Source organism: Strigops habroptila, chromosome 10, assembly GCF_004027225.2.
Source record: "Strigops habroptila isolate Jane chromosome 10, bStrHab1.2.pri, whole genome shotgun sequence".
NCBI lineage: Eukaryota > Metazoa > Chordata > Aves > Psittaciformes > Psittacidae > Strigops > Strigops habroptila.
The window spans coordinates 245,578-269,028 of record NC_046359.1 but is presented as its reverse complement, the minus strand read 5'-3'; the positions used below and the strand labels follow the sequence as shown (position 1 = coordinate 269,028).

At 40.5% G+C, this 23,451-nt stretch overlaps 1 protein-coding gene across 6 annotated transcripts in view; it reads right to left on the bottom strand.

Annotated features, from left to right (window-relative positions):
* Positions 1 to 14,784, bottom strand: part of ADGRG6 (adhesion G protein-coupled receptor G6) — a 111,985-nt gene extending 97,201 nt beyond the window's left edge. For 5 of the 6 annotated variants that reach the window (XM_030499812.1, XM_030499815.1, XM_030499814.1 and 2 more), the window contains exons 1-2: positions 14,650 to 14,784; positions 8,567 to 8,667 (exon numbers count right to left, since the gene is read on the bottom strand). In XM_030499812.1, coding sequence (XP_030355672.1) covers positions 8,567 to 8,667; positions 14,650 to 14,651 — 103 coding nt within the window. In that variant the 5' untranslated portion in view covers positions 14,652 to 14,784. Of the gene's footprint in view, positions 1 to 8,566; positions 8,668 to 13,792; positions 13,861 to 14,649 lie in introns of those variants that run through there. The other variant, XM_030499811.1, reaches the window with a different exon arrangement.
* Between the last annotated feature and the right edge of the window lie 8,667 nt (positions 14,785 to 23,451).

The window sequence follows — 23,451 nt, the reverse complement described above, 5'->3', positions numbered from 1 at the left end:
CTATTTTCTAAACCAAAGTTAAAATCCAAAAGGAATTGAACACCATTTGGGTGATTTTTTTTTTGTTCAAAACATTGGATAGGTGGACATCCACATCCATCATGAAATCTCTCAGTTATTTTAGATTTCAGTACAAAAGACACATTATTGATGTTCCGCTGTATATTTTTAATGACTCAGCAGAGAGGATGATTTCAGGATCGTTTGTATGCTTCTAGTTTCCGAAAAGTGCACTACGATATATGACTAACATACTTTGGAATTGGAAAATACTTAGACATAGAATTATAAGAAAAAATATTAAAAGATTTAAAATTTAAACCTTGAAATTCCAGGCAATGAGAAACATTTCCCCTCACTCCTCACACCAAAAGAACAAAAATCAGGGGATGGGGTCACTTGTACAAATGCCTCTGTGATAACTGCAACCATGAGGTCTTTTTCTCCACCTAAAAAGCAAGTTCTGAACAAAAAAATGCCTTCAGCTTCATAGTATGGATTTGTCACTGCACAGCTCATAATTAAAAGAGCCATGAGAAACCAGAGCACGCATCTGAACAAAACAAACTCTGTTCAAGATAGGGAGTTGCAGATTTCTGTCTGACACACATTAAGAAGCATATTCATGAGGGAAAAAGCTGGAATTGGAAAAACTCTGATTGTATTGTATCCTTTCAAAAATGAGGTTAGCTGTGAGACGATCTTTACATGGATATCGCTGAGTTCTTAAGAACTAACTCTCACAGTTATTTAGCCCTGAAAAAAGCAGTTGTTTTACAGTGTATTGGAAGACAACTGGACTACTTCGGGATATCCACAGAAAAATTGATTTCAAAAATGGGAATGAACTTTCTGTCACTCTTTAATTGAGCAAAATATTTTCCAATTTCCCAAAGACACGCTTTTTCAGTCTATAAGAACGTTAAAAAAATGAGCTCTTTGAAAATATGACATGCTTACACTTCTATAGAATATTAAGTATCTTACATCTTAATTGATATAGCTGTAGTTTTGCAGTATTAAGCAATCTAAGTTCCCACTGCGGTGGCGTCTCTCGTCAAAAGTAACTATCTGCTACACTGGAATTTGGACAAACCAGTAAATAACTGAAAAGATCTTCAGAAAGTACTGAAGGGGAAATTCCCAGAATGGGAATTGGTGAGCATGTTTGGGGGCTGAAATCTTGAGGACAGTTAGCAAAATTATTTCCAACTAACAAATTGAAAACAGTCAACATACTGCTCAAGCTGCTGTTTTCCCAGACAATAGGGTAAAAACTACAACATGAAAGATGAGAAAAAAGGAGTTCAAATTCATAGTGTTACCAAAAAATTATGACTGGATTTGGGCTCAGAGAGGAAAGTGGCTTGACCCTTCAAGATAAGGCAAATAAATGAAGTAGCATGAATGCTACCTGGAGGCCAGACTACATAAACAGAACTCTAACTACGAATTATGTACTTAATTTTCCTGTACTGCAGCAAGAGTTAGAGCTTAGACTGTCATTTACAGGAACTGAGCAGACCATCAAGCACTGAACCCAGACAAAACAAGAGGTGTTTCTGGAAGCCCTCCCTTCCCTTGATATGAGTGCATGTATTAGAGCAGGAAAAGTAGCTTTCGTTCATTGTATCACAGTAAGGGATGTACTTCTCCAATGTAGCTTAACACTGTTACACTAATATTTTAGTTAACTCTGTAGAAAATCTTTATGGTCTCTAGCTGAAGTACTTTACTTTCCTATCATGGGAGGAAGATTCTTCTTTTCTATGATGGGAGGAAGAAATTCTGAATCTGTATGGGTAAATTATTTAATCAGAGGTACTTCTATACACAATCTTAACAAGGAATGTAATGTTCTGTGTGGGTCTTCTTATTTCTTAGTTTCTTACCAAATTGTACCTAAAATTCTTTCTTCTTCCCCTCCCCCCCCCCAGATTCTTGAAAAAATAAAAGTAATATATGTTTTTCTTCATTTTAGTATTGTCCATACATAGATATACTTGCCCCATATATTATGTGAGGTATGTCTGTCCTGTGGTTGTAATAAAAGGCAAGTTCTAACATTTCATTTATCAGTGATAACAGAGGCCTTGATCTAGTGAACATTACATGTCACACCTTGTGCAAATCACTTAAGCAATTCCATTAAGTAAGCAAATCCAGTATTTCAGCAAAACAATCATGGACATAACAATATGCATCTAAAACCTGCAAGAGCAGCCCTTTTGATTGAGAAATTCTGACTTGGCATTGGTAATAACTCACTTCTAAAAGGTCCACTTGTATATGAAATAAATAATTTTATTACTCTGTATTAATTGTAATACTTACTAAAGTGCATGTCGCATGATTGCTAGACTTATATGTAAGGAACTTCTACCTGGAAAACTTCTATTAAGACTTGCACTTCATGATGCAACATTTCTCGCATTATTAATCCACAAGACAAAAAAAGTTACTTTTTCAAAGACTTCTGTCTTTTAATAAGACAAAACACATTTTGTTTTAAAATGCTCATTCACTTTATTGAGCCAACTGACAAATACATGAAGAATCTTTTTTTTTACATAGTAACCTCTATCAGAGGCAGCCTTTTGTAAAGCACAGTCCAGCTGGCCACAAGTCATTTTGGGGCTATTGTTGGATCAATCACTCAGCTAGATAATTTTACTGTCTGTTGTCATAGACAATATTGACAAACTGAAAAATTGTCATTTGTCAATGTTTTTCATTTTTAACAGTGAACAGAAAAAAATCAGGTAAGAATAAATTATAGACTGATTCTAAAGTCCACAGGTCATAAAGATAGGACCTTGAGTGAAAGGTATATTCTTATTTAAAGGTATATTATTTAGAGAAAGGTACATTATTCAGCCTATTTTCTAACAAAGGAGTGCAGAGACCCTGTAAGTTGAGATCCTAATCAGCTTTAAATTTCCATGATGTTTGACCATACTTCATTTGGGTTTGGTTACAAGCACATATTAGAGGAGGGAAAAAAAACCCACCACTGTGCTTTTAAGGCAATATTGTTATGGTTAATGTAATGAGGTACAAACACTTCAGGGAAGAGAATTATCAGCACCATTAAAAAATTATAGCTAAAAGAGTAAACAGAAGTAATGAGATGCACCTTCCTGTGAAATTCATTCCAACAGTGATTTACTTTTACATTAATGAACTGTCAACTTAAGGGAAAGACAAGAAAGCCAACTAGCAATTTTTCCTCTGCAAAATTTATATGAACAGAAATTCTAAACACATGCCTCAAGCCCACAGAAATTTAGATATTAAACAGAACATAAAGGATTGCTGATTTGCTTTTCTTAAGCTACATTAAAATACAAAATAAGACTGACAGAGAATGGGGAAAGAATAAAAGTGCTTTGCCGCTATTGATTAAATATCCAGATTCCTTCTGACTAATCTCTCAATTACACATGATGTACACATGCCTGTGTAAGGAAACAGACTGCCAGACTGAACATGTTTTAGGTTTTTTGAGTTTTTCCATAACTTCCCGAAACATGAATTTCCGTGCCCCAGTCAGGGACAGCACTCTCAGTCAATTTTACCCTGCTCAGCAATATATGCATGCCCGTTCCCACCACGGCGGCACCACAGGAGAAGTTTCACAAAGCATCAGTAATAATGTTATAAAATCACCCCCCGCCTCCCCACCGTATGCGAGGATTGTGCTGACTGACTGGATCTATGTCTTGGCACTTTGGTTCCTACTGTGCGCATGGTAAGAGAGAGGAAGATAAGGGCATGTGCTGACAGCCATTTCATCATTCGCCCAGTGATAGGATCTTTGGCCCTTGTCTGGGGTAGACAGTTTCAGATCTGTGGTGAAAATACACACTTCCTGACTTGGGCCGTTCCAGATAAGACAGGATCCATTTTCACAGAGAGCAACGTGACTAACACTTGCGGCTAGCGCTGGTGGCATGAGCAATACTTCCCACCATACTCCCTTCCCATCTCTTATTAGGCTCCTGAGCTTGCAGGGTCACTCTGAAACTCTCCCATAAACAAGGGAGGACTTTGCTCCCTCCTTTATCTACATAGGCCCAATTAAGGAACATGGCAGACAGAGATGATCCTATATCACGGACCAGTATCAGGCATGTGGGTAAAGAACCTGCTTTCAGATTTATTCTTTTTTCTCACCTTTTTCTGGACAAATCAAAACCAGCACAAATTTTGAATCACTACTAAAGAAAATGAAATTAACATTTCAGTGACTATTATAGAATTGACACTTAAGAGTAACTGAGCTCCTGGGGATTGATTAAGTCTTTTGAGGACATGGAAACATGGCTACAAACACCAAGGCACTTTACTGATCAACAAACAAAAGGACAAATGCTCACTCTGACATAAGCTACTTGTAGTAATTCTATGTTAACAGTCGCATGGGCAGCAATGCAGAAATAGTGTAAGAGAAATTGTAGGTGTACCCATGGCTTTATTAAAATTAATATTTTCCACATCCTGAATAAAACTAAATACAGTTGCATGGTAGCCAAAATTTAAGACTGCTATTGACTCTCACATAACCTTATATCTACTGAAGACAGAACAAGGTAAAACCTCTTATGAAGATGTTGCAGTCTCCTCAAAATGTGCAAGCGTTCAAAACACTGGAAGCCCAGTACTGACAAGACCCCTGAAAACTAGATTGGAAAGTAACTATGCAAACTGGAATCTCCTTTCAAGGCCACTGAAAAAAAACCAGTTCTGCTCCTGGGTTACCAGAGAGAGCACAGTGAAAACCAGGAGACAGTACAATATTGAAGCATTAGACATTTTGCTATGAGAATAGAAAAGCCAAAAAGCAAGGGGAGACCAAACTGAACACTTTGTAAGGTTACACACACCTGAAGCAACCAATTTTTACTTTCCATACTGAACTGCTGCTTCCTCATGTCAGATAAAAATGAGGCCACTGCAACAGGACAGACACCAACACAATGTTATAGGCATAGCAAAAGCACTGTCATATTTCAAGAACTGCAATTTCCAAAAGATCTTTTCATTTCCCATATTTTGAACCAAAATAGATTCGATAGGGCACACATTAAGGAAGCATTATAGAAATTAGGAAGGTTCGGAAATCAGCTGATTTATTTCTCAGTCCCAAGGAAAAAGGACTATAGATTTAAACCATTTCTGGCAGATATTACTATACATTTCCAAGGAGCGAGATTCCCCAGTCTTCCTTGTCAATCTGTTCCACTGCTATTGATATCTTTTGATGAGATGTCCTTCCCTCATTTATCTAGCTGTAATTCATGCCCAGAAAGATCAGTCTGTTCCTTCCCACTGCAGCTCTCTCTTTAAATATTCTCAGTTCTTATGCATTCCCTCTTCTGCCTACCCCAGACCAAAATCATCTTACTTCCTTCTGTCTGCCCTCATTAGTTATGTTTTCCAAAATTCTGTTCGCTCTTTTTGATCTCTTTTGGGCTCTCTGAAACCAACAAAATGTACATACAAATGAAAAGTTAGGAATGCCTGAATCTCAGATAAAAGTGGATTTAACTAATTCTGTTTAAAACGCCACCATTCTAACATCTCAGCCTCTATACGGTCCTTTCACTGGAAGGCAGGCAAGCTGTTTACAAGGGAAGCAAGACGTGCACTCATCATTATAGGCAGGGAAACTGAGGCACAGCCAAATGACTCACTCAAGACAGTCAGGGATGTCTACCCTAGATAGGAATGGAAACCTGTCAAGTTGCTTACTGGGCTGCTCTGTAACTTCACCCCATGTTACAACACATGACCTGACGCCAGTATGCCAAAACAGTTACGACTGCTGAGATTTTAACTAAAGTATGTGTCACACTTTCATAATTTATTGTTTATTTTTGTATTTTTTTCCTGTCTTTCTGAGTGTCAGAGTCCATCTATTGATTCTTCTGAGGTATCACACATATTTTGGGATTACACTCCTCTGCTGCACCTGTTGTCAGTACCTTACTCATCATTTTGTGGCTAACCATTCTTTTCACAGACCATCCTGCTCCTGTTCTAAATTTTCTGCTGTGTAATCACTATCCTAAGCTTTGCTTCTGAAAGGAGGCCAAGTCCTGTAGTTCTTCTCAGGTTAAACTATAAAATTATTACTTTTGCATTTTTTTCCATCTCACAGCATGACTGATATTTTTATCCTTATGAATCGTCCCTTAAATAATCCATAACACCTGTACCTGTTAATCTTAATCCCTCACTTGTATGTAACCTCCTCTAGGCAAAGATTAATAACCCCCAATAGCTTTCTCAATTTACAGCTTTCTAAATTTACAGCTTTCTAGTGAAGCTGGATGAATGTCAGGTTTTATGATATTTCTACTGTAACTTCAGTAAAGCTTAAGCTGCCAGAGAGATTATGGATACCATATGAATCCACAGCCAAAGTGACCAATACCTTTTAAGAACACAAAATAATGCAGGAGCAGCGGTGTTTCCCACCTTGTCTGCCTTGCTCTATTTAAAAAATAAAACAGCAAAACAAAAAAAAACAAAACCCACTGCAACAACAAAAATCCAAACAGATGAAAAGACTCCATTTTGCAGTATAACCTATACTTTTACATCAATATAAAAAGAAACATGAACCCTGAGGGTCTACAGGCAAGTACTGCCAAATGACAGGTTGCTGTAAAGGTAAATGTCTCATTTTCATTTCAGTTGAGTATTAAGAGGAGACTATCTATGATCTCTTTCACTGTTGAACAGCAAACATTTGTCTATTGAACCTGGGTGTTTGCAGTGTACCTTATTTATCTACTCATCATTCAGGCAGATAGGGAAATGTCTTTTCCATTTATTGAAAGTTTTGAAGATTTCAAATCTTTCCCAGCCAAAGTAACAAAGCCCCCAGGGGCACACACTTGAGATGTAGAAGACTCAGGTTCACGTCTCTGCCCTGATTTCGATCAGAGATCTGGTTCCGAGTCTCCTACATGCCAAAACAGCATCTTAAGAAAGAGCACGGACAATAACTGTAATAGAGGAGACCAAATTCACTAGATCACTTTGGCTGCTTTTACCAACCCAATGGCACCAATCCCTTTACTGTTGAAGTAGCTAGCCAGGGGCATATATGATTTTGTAGAAGTGTATCTTGGAGTTTGGTAAAGGGCTTTTGACCCGTCTACTTGTTCAGTACCAGCACAGGTAGCAACGGTATGCTGTGATTAGCTGAATGCACTTGTAGTTGGCTTTCTCTGTCCTCACAGCATACTGACTAGGACCTCCTGGCTCACGGAACTTACTCTTGCTGTGTCACCTGCACTTTTAATAAATAAACTTTTAGCAAAAGGAACTAGCAAAGACTAATAGTCTTTGGGTCTTAATGTTCTAGTCACCCGATGACAGTCCACAGCAGCTGTAAATTAGAGCAGATTTTACTGATTTTACTTTGTGTTGAGGATGGCAGCTGCATCACCCAGGATCACACATGGCCCAGGAACACAGGGACACAAAGGCCATCAGCCCATGGAGCAACGGGTGAGAGTCAGGCCCTAAGTACATTTCTGGCTACACAATTTAATGGAAATGGAAAACACCTATTAAAGTGACGTGAAGCTGGAAGCTGCTACTGGACAGCTAGTGCATTGTTTTTTCTCTAAATAACAAGTTCAAGTTAAAAAAAAAAAAACTGCGCTTTTTATTTAAAGAAAAAACAACATCAAAGAAGCTAAAAACTCTTTCTATATATAAACCATCCTTCTTTCCAATGGCAAGTCTGTAAAAGCAAAACTACCCATCCGATATGGAATTAGCTGAGCCCTACAAGCTGCTCCAAAATTTTCATATGCTCCAGAATAAACTCCAGATTTATTTATTTTTTCCAGTAAAGCAGCTGGAGCTCTTAAAATATTTTGCACTCTAGTGGTTAGGAAAAGACATTTAGTAAATGAAATCTCTCATTCATATGTTTAAAGAAAACAGTCAGAATGTGTTACATTACTCTGTACTCAAGTATCACTACAGTCCAAGATGATGTTGAGTTTAAAATGACTGTTCTTTACAGTGTACGATTATCTTATGTACCACAGCTGGCTGAGGAATGTTTCTATTATTTGAATCATAAAAGCATTCAAAAATAATAAGCACACTACAGTTATTTTACAGCTCTGAACTAGAGTGAAGGGTTACTGAATACATAATCTATGAGCACAAACAGTACTGTGGAAAGTGAAAGAACTTGCAATATTCCAACAACTGAAATAAATTCAAGAGAAGTAGGCATTAACAAGGTAAATGCAAATGGAAGGGCAAAGTGAAAGAATTCAAAGAACAAAGTCAAAGAAAACAAAACCAAAGCCAATTAATAACAGTAAAATGTTTTTAAAAAAATAAAAAGAAAATTCAACAGTAGCAGAAAATATGACCCAACCTATCAAATCATAATTAATAATTATAATGCGTCACTTAGATCAAAATGTTATATTGTGCATAGTTCAGCCATAGGTAAGCATAATCCTTAGTCATCAAAACTTTGGTCTTAGACCATTTATTAAAACAAAAAGATAATTTGCTTACATACCTGCTTGCTGCATACATAAAATATATGTGGTAAACAAGCAGAGACAGCGCTGCAGCTTCCATTTCCAGTGATAGCACCACATTTCACTTACATGAGACATCCTGTGGAAAAAAAAGTGAGCAAGACTTTAGAAGCTTTACAACAAGCCAAGAAAATGAGAAAAGACTCTTGTTAGTCAAATTAGTAACTAGCAGTAAATAAAGTAGCACTTGAAAATTATGGATGGCCCTAGGGTTGCTTAAACAGAGATAGAAGTCTCTACGCCTGCTAAAAAGGGTCAGAAATGATGCTGTCTGGCTCTTAGCAGACAACAAAGTGGAAGACTGGTCAGCACCAGGCTTCTAAGCAGATTGGCGTGGGTGGTATTTCAGTAAAAGAAACAAGCAGCCCATATGGTGACAGTCTGAAAGAGTTAAAGTGTAAGTTTTTTGGGGGAGATTGCAAAGTTTTACTTCATTTATTTACGTAATTTACACACACATTTATGTGGTTTAAATATATATGTAATACATATGTATTTGTCATTAACTATATAAAGAAGGTAGGAAAGAATCTACCTCTGCCCTTTACTCATCTTTCCATATTTTTCAGTGCTAGTATTTTGATAGCTACATTTTCTGCTGACAACTTTAACGAAAATCCTGAAACTTCCCTTGACAAAATTTATCTGTGCTGCCAGTGAAGTCAGGGACATCTTTATTATTTAATAAAACAAATGCAATTATATAAAAATGTTATCAGTTCTAGCTTGAAGTTAAAGCTTCCTTTGCCTTGAAGTATACAGGACATTTAATGGCTAAACCAAAATATTTCCTCCATACTGGGTAGAAGAGGAAGCAAGAAAGACTTAATAAATTTGGTCGGACTTTTAACCATGTATCCAAAATGAATGGTGCTCCATCACACTCCTGTCTCCTTATACTCAAGAAATTAACAACAAGCAAAAGCAAGTAACAAGAAATGAAACACAACATGCATTATTTTGACCAACTCACTCCCCTCCTATTTGGCGATAACTGGCTTTTGTTCAGTAAGATACCACCTACTTATGCTGGGAGAAAATCTCTAACAGAATGAATTCCCAAAATATTTTGTAAGTCTATTCCCAGCAACAGTATATAAAAAAGAATGACAAATGAACAGTCATGAAGAAACACCAGTGAATATAAATGTGTTCCAGAATAGTGTATAATAATTATGGGAAAAAAGAATGGTATTTGGAATGGCCACTGGTATGATTTATCAGGACAGAAGTGTAAAAGAGGTAAGTGAAGGAAAGTACAGAGTTCATACTCGGTGGCAAGAAAAAATAATCTTTTTGAAGTTGATAAAATAGTCATCTTCTGCTCCACAGACATTCATTGCTGTGAACCTGCCAGGGAAAGCTAGAGGCAAATGTAAATCTTTTCCCGCTTTCAGCTTCTCTTACTTCCCAAAGTGGAGTTCTGTAATGTAGACAAGCCAAACTCTATGCAGCAAGATAAACCATTGTAAAGGAACAACTAATGTTTCACTTCTGAAAGTAGTAGTTCATGAAATCACTCCTGTGGGCTAGAGGCCAATGGGCCCAGGTAAATGGCACTTCAACAGACTGCTGCAATCAGTTAGATTTCCCTTCAGTGCAGTGTTACATGGCACAAGTATCTGATTACAAAAGAAGTCCAGTTCTTTATGGGTAGTTGTATCAAGTTAGGAATCTGAAGCTGATTTATTTTTCTGAGATACTGTAAAGTCAAGCTTAACAAGTGTTGAAGACAAGCACAGAAAACACTTGGCTCTGAAATACAAGAATCTCTTTGATGAAGCCAGACACACAAAATAACCAGATTATCAAACAATAGAATTATTGTCCTTCAACTTAATGACCCAAAAAATCCCTATTAAAATCTCAGACAACAGAATGCTAAGTTTTGGGAACAGTTACTGGTCAATGTATATAACTCATAAATCCACAATACCCTTGAAGTTATTTAGAAAATAGACTTTAAACAGAAATCTTTTTAAGACATGAAAACCATTATACACACATGCAAACACATAGAGCATGCATATAGACTCAAAGAGTGATGAAATGGAAATGTTGAGGATAGCAGCATGACAGCTGAAATACAGAATAATATTGCTCTTTCTACAGAAGAAAGAGTTTGAGGTACATGCCAGCCTGGTGCATAATCCACCAAAGTAAACCTGTAGAGGTGGTTGCATTACTGCTTTCTGTTTGTTGGCTACTTTTGAGCAGGCACAAAGTCTGTTACCAGACTAGGAAACAGCCACAAACAATTATTTATTAATTCAGAAGGAATCTGTGTTGGTTTTCATCATATTGATACATTTTCTGTGTGTTACAGCAATAAGCAATTTTGATGTCTCCGTGAACTCGGCTGAAGTTTTTCTCACTGAATAGCTGGAGAATCCAAGATAACTTTTGAGATACTCAAAGAAAAATAACATGACAAGTACCTGCTGCCTAGGTCTGGAGTGAGTTTGCCCAGTCACATTGCCTTTAGCGTCCTTCTTAAAAGAATCTGAGATTCTGCATTACTCTGAGAGCGCTATTTAATTTTGCCTATTTTTATTTTATTAATGTTTACTTGCATTGCGGTAACGCTTACAAGCCAGTACTCCACGGTGTTAGCTGACATTGTTTCCTCTTCCTTACAAGGGGAAGCACAAGAGAAAAACAGAACAAGAACAGAAAGATTTCAAGAACATGGATAATCAACAACACAGCAGAGCATAAATAAGTGCAAACAACAAGGCAGAAAGGAATAACTTTAAAGATTTTTAAACAGAGGAAAAGGCTATATCATTATACAATTATGATAAAAGACATGTAATTCTCTACCAAAATAAATAAATACATAAAAAATAGCAAGCCTGCCTTCTCCACCTACATTCTCCACTTACAGAACAATTTTCTTTACACCACATCATCTCAGCTCACAAGACAGAGAGGTTTATCAAACTCCGACAAGAATGCCCACAGAAGCAGCACACTACCGAAGCACTCCACTAACGTAGGCATCATGAGTCAGACCTGTTTCCTTTGGAGATGACTTTCGAAGATCTATGTTACAAAGCATAACCTCTAGCTGAATGCTAAAAATGAGAGACAAAACCAGTTATTTCCATGTACGTGAGATCTTGCATAGACAAAAAGCCAAGATTCAGAAACCTGACTGCTCAGAGCCTTACACTGTGACGCGTGTACTGTTCACACAACACGTTGTCAGTGATGGAAGTCAGCTAATACATTGCCAACAAAAAGGCTTCTTCCATAACAAAATCCATCCCTGATATTTTTTATAATGGCATCCCAATTGCAGACAATTGTCAAAATAAGCCAGAGCAACTGGTAAATACTTCCCAGGCATTAAAAAAAACCCCAACTTAGTTGCAGATATTATTCACCTGTTAATACCCATTATGTTTATTTTAAGGTTCATTTTCTTGATTATTAGTGTTAATTGACATTTAGACCTGAATCCAAACAGCATACGAATAATTAAACAGAAAAATTGGCAAACAGTTCTGAGCTAGTTTAGAATTTATCAAGGAATGATATGGTCCCCTGCTGTAACAGCACTGACTTGATGGCTCAAGACACCCCTTTGGTCCTTGTTCCTATTTTAAATAGTATTAAAACGATGTGTTCTGTGATTTAATATTCATCAATAGCACAGAGAATAAGTACCAGCACAGTGATGTACTAAACCACACCAAGAGTAAGCAAACCAGTCCATATCAAAGATCTCAGAACACAGAGAGGTTACTTCAGTCTTTAACTCTGGATACATTAAAATTGCTGAATGCTATTCATAGTGGGTTTTCTTCTCTATTTTATTTCAATTTAAATGAAAAAGCCCTGTTCTGTTCCCAGCTGGTAAGATGCTAGCAGTTCTGAACAGATCATTGTAGATTGTCAAACAAAGAACCAAACCAACATTTTACCCAATGTATTTGGGGACTATTAGGACACCTACAGTAGGACTACATCCATTTCACTTAGATATAGTCTTACAACAGCAATCCCACTTTACACTTTTTTTTTAAGTAGGAAAATTAGCAAGTGACTTTCTGTGAAGTCTCATAGACGAGCTACTAATTTTTCTATGGACTTGCATTATTCCATTGTAGACACTGTGTGACATGCCGGCTATGCACTCTAGTTACCAATTCAACACGGTCAAGTCCACAGCTACTTTCATTGCCTATAACATAGGGAGACAACGAGCTTATTCACGATTCATTCCAGAAGAGCAAAATAGACATGTAATTTATCTAAACCATAAATGGATAACTTGACATAGTTCAAGATTAAAATTAGCGAGAGTCCTGCTATGTCTAACTACTAAGCCTTTTACTCTACATGCCAGCACCCAGTTAACACAATACCATCACCTCTTAGAAAGTACACAGCTCTGCAAGAAAATATACACGAAATGTGAACAGTCCTGGGGCATTTCATTTGTATACTGTATGGTCTCAAAACATGCAACATATATTTGAATACACCATCTTCCGTGTTCAAAGCTTCGGCAAAGTTCCCTGGAGTAGGATGTGAATTCTGCCTCAGGCAGACTGACATGACTTTCTTTGGTCTTTGACATGTCTAAAACTATTACGGAAAAATGTTGCTAACACTTTAAAATTAAAAGAAAGATAACATCAATTTAACTTTTTTTTTCTCATATAGGTTATAAACAAAAATATTTTAAGCTTAATCACTCTTAAGGGAACTACAACAAATAAAGATGATTACAACTCACAGTTTAGCTCCTGCAGGTTAACAGAGCAGCCGATTTTAACTTTGAAACCCTTGCTTTAAAATATAGTACACGAGTGTCTTGAAAGATTAATCACACAATGCCACTTAAAGCCTTCATTTTGGTAAGCATTACTTGTTGCTAATCATTCTTACAGTCAACCCTGAAAACACCCTCATGCTTACGGAAAGAGATGAAAAAAATAAAACACTGCCTTTTAATTTAAACAGTGCCAGCTGTATCAGATCCATCTTGGTCCCTTGGCTTTCCTTTCAAAATGAACTTTTTCCCAGTTGCAGACAACTAATCCGCTGGATGCCTGCAACTCCGTAGCACTGCAGCAGTACGTCTTTAGGAACTCCTCATTTCTGCCCCTGCTGCACCGTGCGCTGTCAGAAAACCCTGCCCTCTTCCCCTTGCAGTGACTCCCTCGGGGCCAGCCACAGGTACCCTCTCTCACCTGGCTGCGAACGCACCGGCCAAACGCCCAATCCCAAACTTTAGTGCCTTGCCTTCGACGAGAACCTGTCAGTAAGGGCGAAACATATCGCGGAAGGCGCCCAGAGGCCACGGCAGTGGCGTGCCCGGGGCCAGGCGGCGGGCGGACGGGCGGGCGGGCGGATAGACAAGCCACCGACCCTCCCGCGGCGCCCCCCCCCCCGCCCCTCGCCCCCCGACGGCGGCGGAGCTCCGCGCTGCCTCCTCCTCTTCGCAGTGCTCCTGAGGGGGAGCGGCGGGGCCGGGGAGGTTTCGTGGAGCCCGTCCGTCCCTCCCGCTCCCTTTCTCCCTACTGTTGCTGGCACCGCACCTGGGGGGTGGGAACGCCGCCTGTGCTGGGCGGACCTCCTCGACGTGAGCACCCACGGTCCCGAGCCGGGAGGCCGAGCAGGGCGAGCGCCGGGGCGCCAGCATTCACAGCGAGAGGCGAACAGGCCCGAGGGTTTCGCTACTTGCCTCCAAGCACGGGGAAGCTCATAAGAGCGGTGCTAAAAGCGGGATTACAGTGGTCTGAGAAAGGCAGCGGCCACCGGGGACCCGGTGGGGCAGCCGCCGGCGGACCCGGCGCCCGGACGGGACAGAGCCCTGCCTGCCCTGCCCTCCGAGTTCCCGACGTGAAACTTCTCGTTTCCCCATTCCTTCAGCCCTACCTATCTGCACAGCTCAAACCTGACATTACTCATCACCTACTACGGAGGGAGAAGGAGGGTGAAAGGGGGAACCCTGCCTACCCAGCCGAAGTTTCTCATCCCACGGAGGAGCCCGCTCGCCGCGGGGGTGACCGGCGCTCTCGGAGCGCAGGGAAGAGCTGAAACTTACATGGTGACATTACTGGGCGGCTCCTCTGGGCCTCAGCAACCATCCTCCTCCTCCTCCCTCTTCTTCTCTTCCCGCGCCGCCGCTCGCGGACTCGTCGCTAAGGTCATCGCCGCTCGCCCACCGCGCCCGCCCCCCGCACAGCACCGCTCCGCTCCTCCTCCCGCCGCCGCGATGCCCGCCCCGGGACCTGCCTCTCTCGGCACAAGCCGGGGGAACGTCGGTGCCTCCCGCGGAGGGCTGGGACCGCCCCGCCCGCGCCCGCCGGTCTCCGCGCCCGCCGCGCCTGGGGCTCAGGTGGCGGCGGCGGCGGCTCCGGAGCGGCCCGGAGGGTTGGCCCGGCCCCACCCGCCGCGCTGGGGGCAGGACGGGACCCGCCGAGCCGCCGCCGCCACCGGAGGGCCCCGCGCTCTCCTCCCAGGACCGACTCCGCGGGAGCGGCGCCCCTCTCTGGGAGAGGGGTGGCTACCGGGACCCCGCCGCCTGCCAGCCCCGGGAGGGGCGCTCCCCGGGCGGCACCGCAGGCCGGTCACAACGCCCCGGCCCACTGGTAAAGGGCTAACCCAGGGGTGCATGGTCCTCAAGCAGAGAACCGCACCAGGACACCCCGGCCCAAAGCACACGGGCCACCTCTGAGGACATCCCATGGCAGGGATCCCATGCCCCTCGGTGGTCACAGCCTCCTGGGCACGAAGCACCTCGCAGCATCCCAGGGGCAGCAGGTCCCTGGGGTACACACACATCACGCGTGCCCACCACACTGCGGGCAGCAGAGGTGAGGGCACACAGCCCTGTGTGCCTTCGGGAGACAAACCACCCCGTGTCCCAGAGTTGCTGAGACAGACCCCAAGGCACCTAGAGTGTGCCGGTTTTCCCTGATGCACACAACGCACGGCACTCGGAATAGAAGATAAGGCAGGCGGAGGTGATGCATCTCTGACCCATTTTCTGAAGTGCACAAGGCTGTACGCTGCTCACACACGCAGTGCCGCCCACACTTCATGACTGAGTAGCAATTTGGAGGGTGGTAGTTTGCACCATTTGCTAATGATCCTGAGTTGCTTTGTTCAATTAAAATCTGTAGAGCATGGTACTGCACTACCGCCAGGTAGGAAAACACTGGAATGATAGAGGGGGAGATACAGCACAACACAAGGTCACAAAAGAAGTCCAAAATTTTCATGGTAGTCCTTGGATCTGAGCTGGCCATGATTCGGAAGGATGGAGGGGGAGAGGACTTGGCATGGGGAATCATTCAATGAAGTTATCAGCATGCAACAGCAGTTAAGAGCAAACAGAGTTCCTATTTAAAAAAAAAAAGAAAAGAAATGAACCACTGAATTTATCATGAACTTTATACTGGACATTAATATTCACTCATTCTGGTCAATTTTCATTTTCAGTCTTTAAAACCAATAAGCTGTAGGCTCGCTTTCACTGTAACTTTGTGGCACTGAACATAGCCACAGGAAACGCTGGGCCTGCTGTGTTCACCACAGCTTCGAGAGGCCAGCTTCGAGCTGCAACTGAAAGGCAGGATGGATGACTTTGTACACAGCTGCTCAAGTTGGCTTTTCCTCCATGTTAAGAGCTCTGTATCCTGAGCAGGCATTGCACTGCTTTCCACCCTGCTTCTGGGTCTGCGGTCACACAGGGAAGCCCCAGGGACTGCTGGAGGCATGGGGAAGGGTAAAGTGCCAGCTTTGCCCCAAGACTTGCAGTCAACTGCCCCGCTGCTTTCTGTAGCAATCCGCTCTATTTCTCGGTAAAGTCTGTGTAGATCAACTTTATACGGCATTTCCAATGAGTCCGATGTATTGATGCACGTCAAATTTATTCTACTAGGTACAGTCAGTTTGTGCTTGGGCAGTAAATGAATTATCACCACCTGGGTTTGTCGTACAAACACAGATTGCATTTATCTCACAAGCACAGCAAAGTTTGTGCGTTTAGAATGTGTTGGCTCACTATACATGTGCAGATGAATTGAAGATAAAGCTCAATATCTCCTGGGCATATTGGACCCATTGTGTATGTGTGTGATGTACACAGAAAGTCAAGAGCATCTGGAAGAAGTCAATCTGCTGTTCATGCAGACAGTCACGATTGATACGTGTGTAATGCATCTCTGCTGACTATGTTGGAAACTTGCATCTTCCTTCCTTACTTGGAAGGTAGAGGTGACTGCAATTCCAAAACCTGGGAGTCAAGCAAAAAAAAAAAAAAAAAAAACGGAAAAAAGAAATCATGGGAGTTTTCTTCCGTCATGCTTTTGTTGAGCTGTTTCTTGATTAATTCTCCTGTTCTGAATTTGCTGTCATATACTTTCTCAATCATCAGTCTGCTTTCCCCTTCACAGCAGGAGTACTGCTGCTCCTGGATCCCCAATACGAACACTGCCTGTACTGTCCAGTAAGAATAATGTGCCGTGCAGGTTTTCTGGATGATGAAGTAGCATGTTGCTGGAGACTGTCTCAGAGCTGCAGAGCAGGGAAGAGCAGCCTAACTGCTCATGAGAAAATGCCCATCATTATCCGGCAGCAGCTCGCTGTGCCACATCTGCCTTTAAGAAACAGTGAAACAACTTCGTACGGGGTTGTCGAGAGGGACTACTTTTGTGGCTGCTGCTTAGTAAGAGTGAGAGTTTGCGTGTGTAAATTACAGTGATTTTAACGTCTCTGGCTCAGAGAGACTGCAGGCTACCTTACAACCCCCCTCTCAGGTTAATATTGCAGGCCGTGATTTGAGTAAGAGAAAAAAAATTCCCAAAGTCTGGGAAAGAGCTATAATCAACCAGTGAAAGGTTCTTTGTATGGACAACTAGTGAGTGATACCAACACAAGGGCAAGCAGATCTTTTCATTCTGTTCTTACTGTGTCTGTAGTGCTAATGTTGCTTTGCATTTATTTTTATTATACTACAAGCAATGGTGTCTGAATATTGTTAGGTACAGAGGTAGCATATTCTAGGAATATTCCAGAGTGTTTCATGAATATTCTGAGATGATTAGTGAAATATTTTGTATGAATTTTGTAGGCCCTGATTTTTATGGCTTTGTTTATATATTGTTTTAAATTTACGGGTTAGGTTGGTTTCTTTATGTTTTGTGCAACATTGTACAACCTCCTGAAATATTTTATAAGAATGCTAAAGAAGATTTCACGAAATGATAATATGAACTATCATATTTTATGTCTGGATATTTCATTTTAATGTTTAAGAAACATGATTTTTCTTGGAACTTTTGTTCTGAAACTTTCCTCCTTATTGTATCAACTACATTTAGGAAAACCTGTGTTTATTTTCCAAAGCAGCACAAATGATGAAACTGTATTGCCTGTAACAGTGCAAAAGAGAAAACACTTGATGCACAACAATAAAAAGGAAGCTTAAAGTAAATAGCGCAGTGCTATAAACTTGTGAAGAAAATTCAAGATCATATGCATTCTCAAAAAGTCCAAGGGAAAAAAAAGTTGGCTTTGCACCCTACCACCATTCCTGGCTTTCTGCCTAGTCATTCTCCTATCTTGCAGAAAACATGATAGATACCCCCAGCTGAGTCTGCAAGTTCAAAGGTGAGCTCCCAGAAGCTGGTTTTGAGGATCAAAGTCTGGGTGTTGATCTAAAAGGTGCAGTAGCAGAATTAATATGAACTGCTGCTCCCAGTTCTTTCAATTCAAGAGTTACTTCAGACTGTTGAGATAGAGCAGGCAAGGACTGTTTCACTATGCTTTTTCATATAGTTATCTTTACAGTCCTGCAGCTCTTCCTTTTTGAGGGTCTTCTATCTCTCTGAAGACTACTTAATCAGCTTCCAGACTGCCCAGCCTGTCAGCCTTGTTTGCCCCATGCTGGGTCACAGCAGAAGCCATTTTTCACAGTCCAGAGGACGATCTGCCTGAACTTGGCTTATCTACTAACTCTGACAGAAAGTCCCTAAACAGCTCCTCTTTCCTTTCTTTTACTTACTGGAGAGATTAAAAGCCTTACCTTTCTGTTTCAGGTGTCGATGAGGTGAGAACTGGAGCAGGAAGGTCCTTTTCTTTGTTCAGTTCTTTTTTTCTGGAGAGATGTTTTCCCTTCAGGTTTGAGATGCCATCCAGACAGTGCTGGTTCCCATTACTAATAGACTGAAGAGGCAGCAAGTCAGTTTTCACTGTGGTCCTTAATGCAGTGTGTTCATGTACATGCTTGGCAGGGATGGCTGAATGCTGGGTGAGTGAATGCTTCGTAGAAGCTGCTGATCCAGTAGACAGGGAGAAACGGCACACAGTTTCTATGCCTGACCAAATACCAAGTAGGTATGGGCTTCCAGAGACTTGGGAGGCAAGGGAATTGGAAGGACCATATTGACCGAAGTTAGTAATTGGTGATACTGCCTATAATTGGTGATACTGCCTATAAACGATTGCACTGACTTATGCATTCTTGAATTTATTTTTTTGTCTCCTGAAAACAATCATGAAGTGAGTTGTAACTCTAATATATTTTTACCACATATGTGCGGAAGTTCAGGGGCTAACACATACTCACATGTTTGCCCTCATTGGTACTTTCGCTGTGTGCTTTCATGTGCATAAATCTTAGGTTATGAAATATTTCCTGTCAGGGAGGTTACCAACAGCTAAAATGGTGTGCTTTCAGCCAGATGAAACGTCTTTGATGAAGTGCTGAGAGCATGGCATATACAGTGTCTGCACACACTGCACTTTGTAAAATTCTATAAAGTCTGTGACCTCAAGCAAAGCACAGACTGGGCAGAAAACTAATTTGGATGTTTCTCACGAAACATTTCAAGTTTTTAATCACTGTCCTTTTTTTAAGCCCATTTGAACTCCTTACACTTTATCAAGCACTCCAGGGGTCCTAAACCTTAGCCTGCTGGAGCACGCTGCCACTCGTGTTCTGCACACATTTCTGATCTGTGAGGTTGGGAGGATGCTGGAGGTCCTTGCTTACCCACTCTAAAGGCTTCCTGAACTTTGATTTCTCTCAAGCGGAAGAGGAACCTCCGAACTTTTTCCCAGCTTCAGATGAATGGACTTGGGAGCAGTGCTCACATACATGCATTCTATTGCCATAAAGAACCTGTGAGATGATGTTGATATCAGCAACTAACAATTATCAGTAGCCTGATCTGAGTGGTGTCTGATATTTGAACAGGAAGATAGACCCTGTAAGCAAGAGCTTAGAAAATCAGAGGATATGCAGTGAGAGCTAATCATTCTTGGTGTGATATGAAGCATGGGGGAAGAAGCACAGTAAACAGAAGGTCAAAAGTGGTGAAAATAGGGACTTCATCAAAGAGATCATTAATTTCTACAAAGTATACTTTGAACTCATTAGATACCAACCAACAGGGTAGAACACATTAAACTATCCAATTCTCCTGTCTAAAAACGTGTCTTTGTGACTGCAAGTCATTTCAATGCTAAGTTCAACACCAGCTAAACTCCCCCATCTTCTCAAAAGACTAACTCTGAAATCAGAGTTATTTAAAGAAGGTAGCACTGATAGTTAGGGCCATCCCAAGGTTTCAGTTGAGTAGGCTGTAATTTCATGTATCAGTTACCTGATTCATCTCTCATTCTGGATTCTTGATTGTTTTCAGTCATGGACTAACCAGTTTGGAGGAGTTAAAAAACCAGTCATTCTTCATCTATTTTTAGAACCAAACTTTTCCTATAATACGACTTCTGGGCAGGATTTCTCACTTCCGGTTTCTTTCCAGATGTTAAAGATTTGGAACAACTGGAAGAAAAGCTGATCTCATGGTATTTCCATCAGGTTCCACTAGTGGAACAACTGGAAACCTCATGAGGAAAGCCCTTCTCTGCCTGAGTGTTCAGACTAGTTTTGCAGACTCAAGAACTTAGGAAACTTTGGATAGGTTTTGAGTAAGCATCAAAATATTTGGATGCTTATCAGAACTGGAACCAAAGTGAACATTATGAAGTTCATTCATCATTCTTTGTAAAAACCACACCAGTGGTAACAAAATCACAGGATCACATAGAAGTGGAAATCATTGCACATTAATCATAATCAATTAGCTCTTTCCCATGTAATAAAAAATAATACACTTCTCCAGCAGAATGGAAATTAGATGCTAAAACTAAGTGCAACATTCAATCAAAAAAGTGTTGAAGGAGCAGAGTTGCAGTTGTAGAGTGAAAGCAGTAAATGTACAGATGTATAAACCCTTTCTGGCTTTTAAGAGACTGAAAAAACAAAAGGAGATACTGCTATGTTTCAGATTAAGTAGCTATCAGTTGCTCTTCTAAAACTTTTCACTGTTTTTGTTCAGGCTGAAACCACAGGGGTTACATAGCAGTGTTTTAAGCCAGCACTGTAAAGTATTCTTTTGAAGGTATGAGGAAAAGTTCTTGCAATTCTATTTTTCAATAAAATATACAAAAGAGAATATTGGTTCAAAACTACGTGAAGAGTTGACCTGCCTTTTTAACTTAAATTCCATTTCCTGTGCATATGCATTGTTATAAATTACCCAAGCATATACTCTCTGTTCCACAAGACAAGCAAGAAATATGACAGGTTCTTGAGCCTGAAGCACATCATGGAGTGATACAGGTAACATCTAGTCTGGCAGCCTTCAGCTCCCCAAACCGAATGAGTAGGAGTGCTTTGAAAACTGTACTGAGTAGGACAGACTGTGGTGTGAATTCAGAGTAACTATTAAACTCACACGTCAGACTATAAGGCCCCAGCCAGTACAAGAAAAATTAATTAATATTTAAAAAGTGCTTTCCATTAAAAAGTGATCTGAGAAAAAAAATCCAAAACTTGAACTTTTCAAAGTAAATTTTAAATTACCCTCACCATAATATCTAAATGCTCAATGACAATAGCACCCTTCAGTGAATACATGGACTTACCCTTATTTTCCAAGTAGGGAACTGACAGACAGAGACATTAAAGACAAAATTACAAAAAGTGCCCACATGCTCAGTGTCCAGCCTGGAATTATTAGGATATTATTTTCCCTTGTGATTTTTGTGTTATATTTATAACACTTCTCTATTTTTAAGATGTGCTCCTGTTGAGCTCAGGCTTCCTCATAGTAAAAGCCAATAGGGAAGTTGAAATACAGCAGCTAGTGATAATTTTTTTCGATATAAAAAGCTCAGTGGCAGCAGTAGGAACCAGTTCTTTACAGCTTCTTTAAATTGTGTTTTGTCTGCCTTCAACTCCTTCCCCATGTGTTCGCCCTTTTTCGCTGGTTGCAGGTATTGTTCACAGTGAAGCAGCATCTCAAATTATACAAATAATCGTGATTCTTGCAGTAATATGTATAGACTTCCAGCAGTGAATAAGGTTGGGACCTTGAGGAGGGTGTGGTGAGAAATGAAAGCTTATGTCACAATACATACTGTTATGTGGCTACTTTCTGACCATGTCCAGCTCACTGAGCTCCTCTTGAAACTGGATCATCTAACTGCAGAACCTCCAGTTAAGCTGCCATATTTTACTCTAACTTGACCAGACACTGATACAACATCCTTGTTAGAAACAGCAACTAAAAAAGAAAACTTTTTTTTTCTTTTTTTTTTTTTTTTTAACTCAAAGAAATACCACTAGGTGAGCCAAAAAGAGTTCGGAACCACTAGATTAACATGTATTTGCCTCACCCAAACCTGGGCTTTTCCAAAAGATGATTTAGGAATCCACACCTCTGCAGACCTCCTGGCTAATTCTTCTTTGTATCTTCTCTTTTCCTTTCGCAGGCAGAATATAACAAATAGATAAATAAATAAATAAATGAAGCAGTGAAAAATCAAAAGCGGAGGCACAGCCACATTAAGAGAATGATACTGGAATGAAAATAACTTTTTGTGATTGTGGGGGATTAGGAGAGGTATCAGTGGCGACTTTCCACAGACCAGCTGGAGAACAAGGGAAAGAAGTCAGCAGTGGAGAAACAGACACCAAAACTTTATAGACAGCTTTAATTCAGAATTGTAATAGAAGACCTAGTCCACCATCTGAACATGCTTAAGTCAGTGTGAAAGCTGAGCTAGATGCATATGTTTTCAATTTATTTTATTTCTTTATTTCTTTTTAAACACTGTTGTGACTCTCGTCATAGGAGCAAGACTGCATCTACTTGTACTGCAACATGAATTTCCCAATAGAGAGGGCTAATTAAAGAGTATGTAGGATGCACTTATAAAATGTCACAGCCCAAGTCACACGTAATTTTTTAAAATCTTTTAGGTTCTTTGTGAAAGTTTATGCGTTTTCTGTGTAAGAATAAGATATAGTAAGCTATTCTAAAGCATAGCCTCAGGAACCGAATTCACGTAACTCTTTAGTGTTAGTTCTATGAGGCATGTGTTGGATGGTTATATCTATGTTCTTTAATTTGAGAGAGAGTGCATAAGAAAAACAGTTGAAGTTGTATTTCTTCATGATGACTACATATGACCTGGAAAATTTTGTGGAGAAGGGGAAACAAACAGGGAATGTCTACTTCCCTAACTTGAAATCAGGGTTTGACAAGTCACAGAAAACTATGCAAGGAGAAAAGAAAATATTTTCCATTTAACCCTGTGTGAAACTTTGGTGCTTCATTCTTACTATTATAAAAATTTTCCTACTCTCCTTTCCTCTGTGCCCTGCTTCCCCTCCCTTCCTTGTCACTTCTCCCCTCACCTTCCCCCCCTTCCAAATATTTAATGGTAAAGTTATTTTAATTAGATTCTAAATCCAATGTTATTCAACTTAACTCTATATTAATACCTACTTAAATGAGAAATCACTAAATAGCTTTTAAAGTATCAAAAA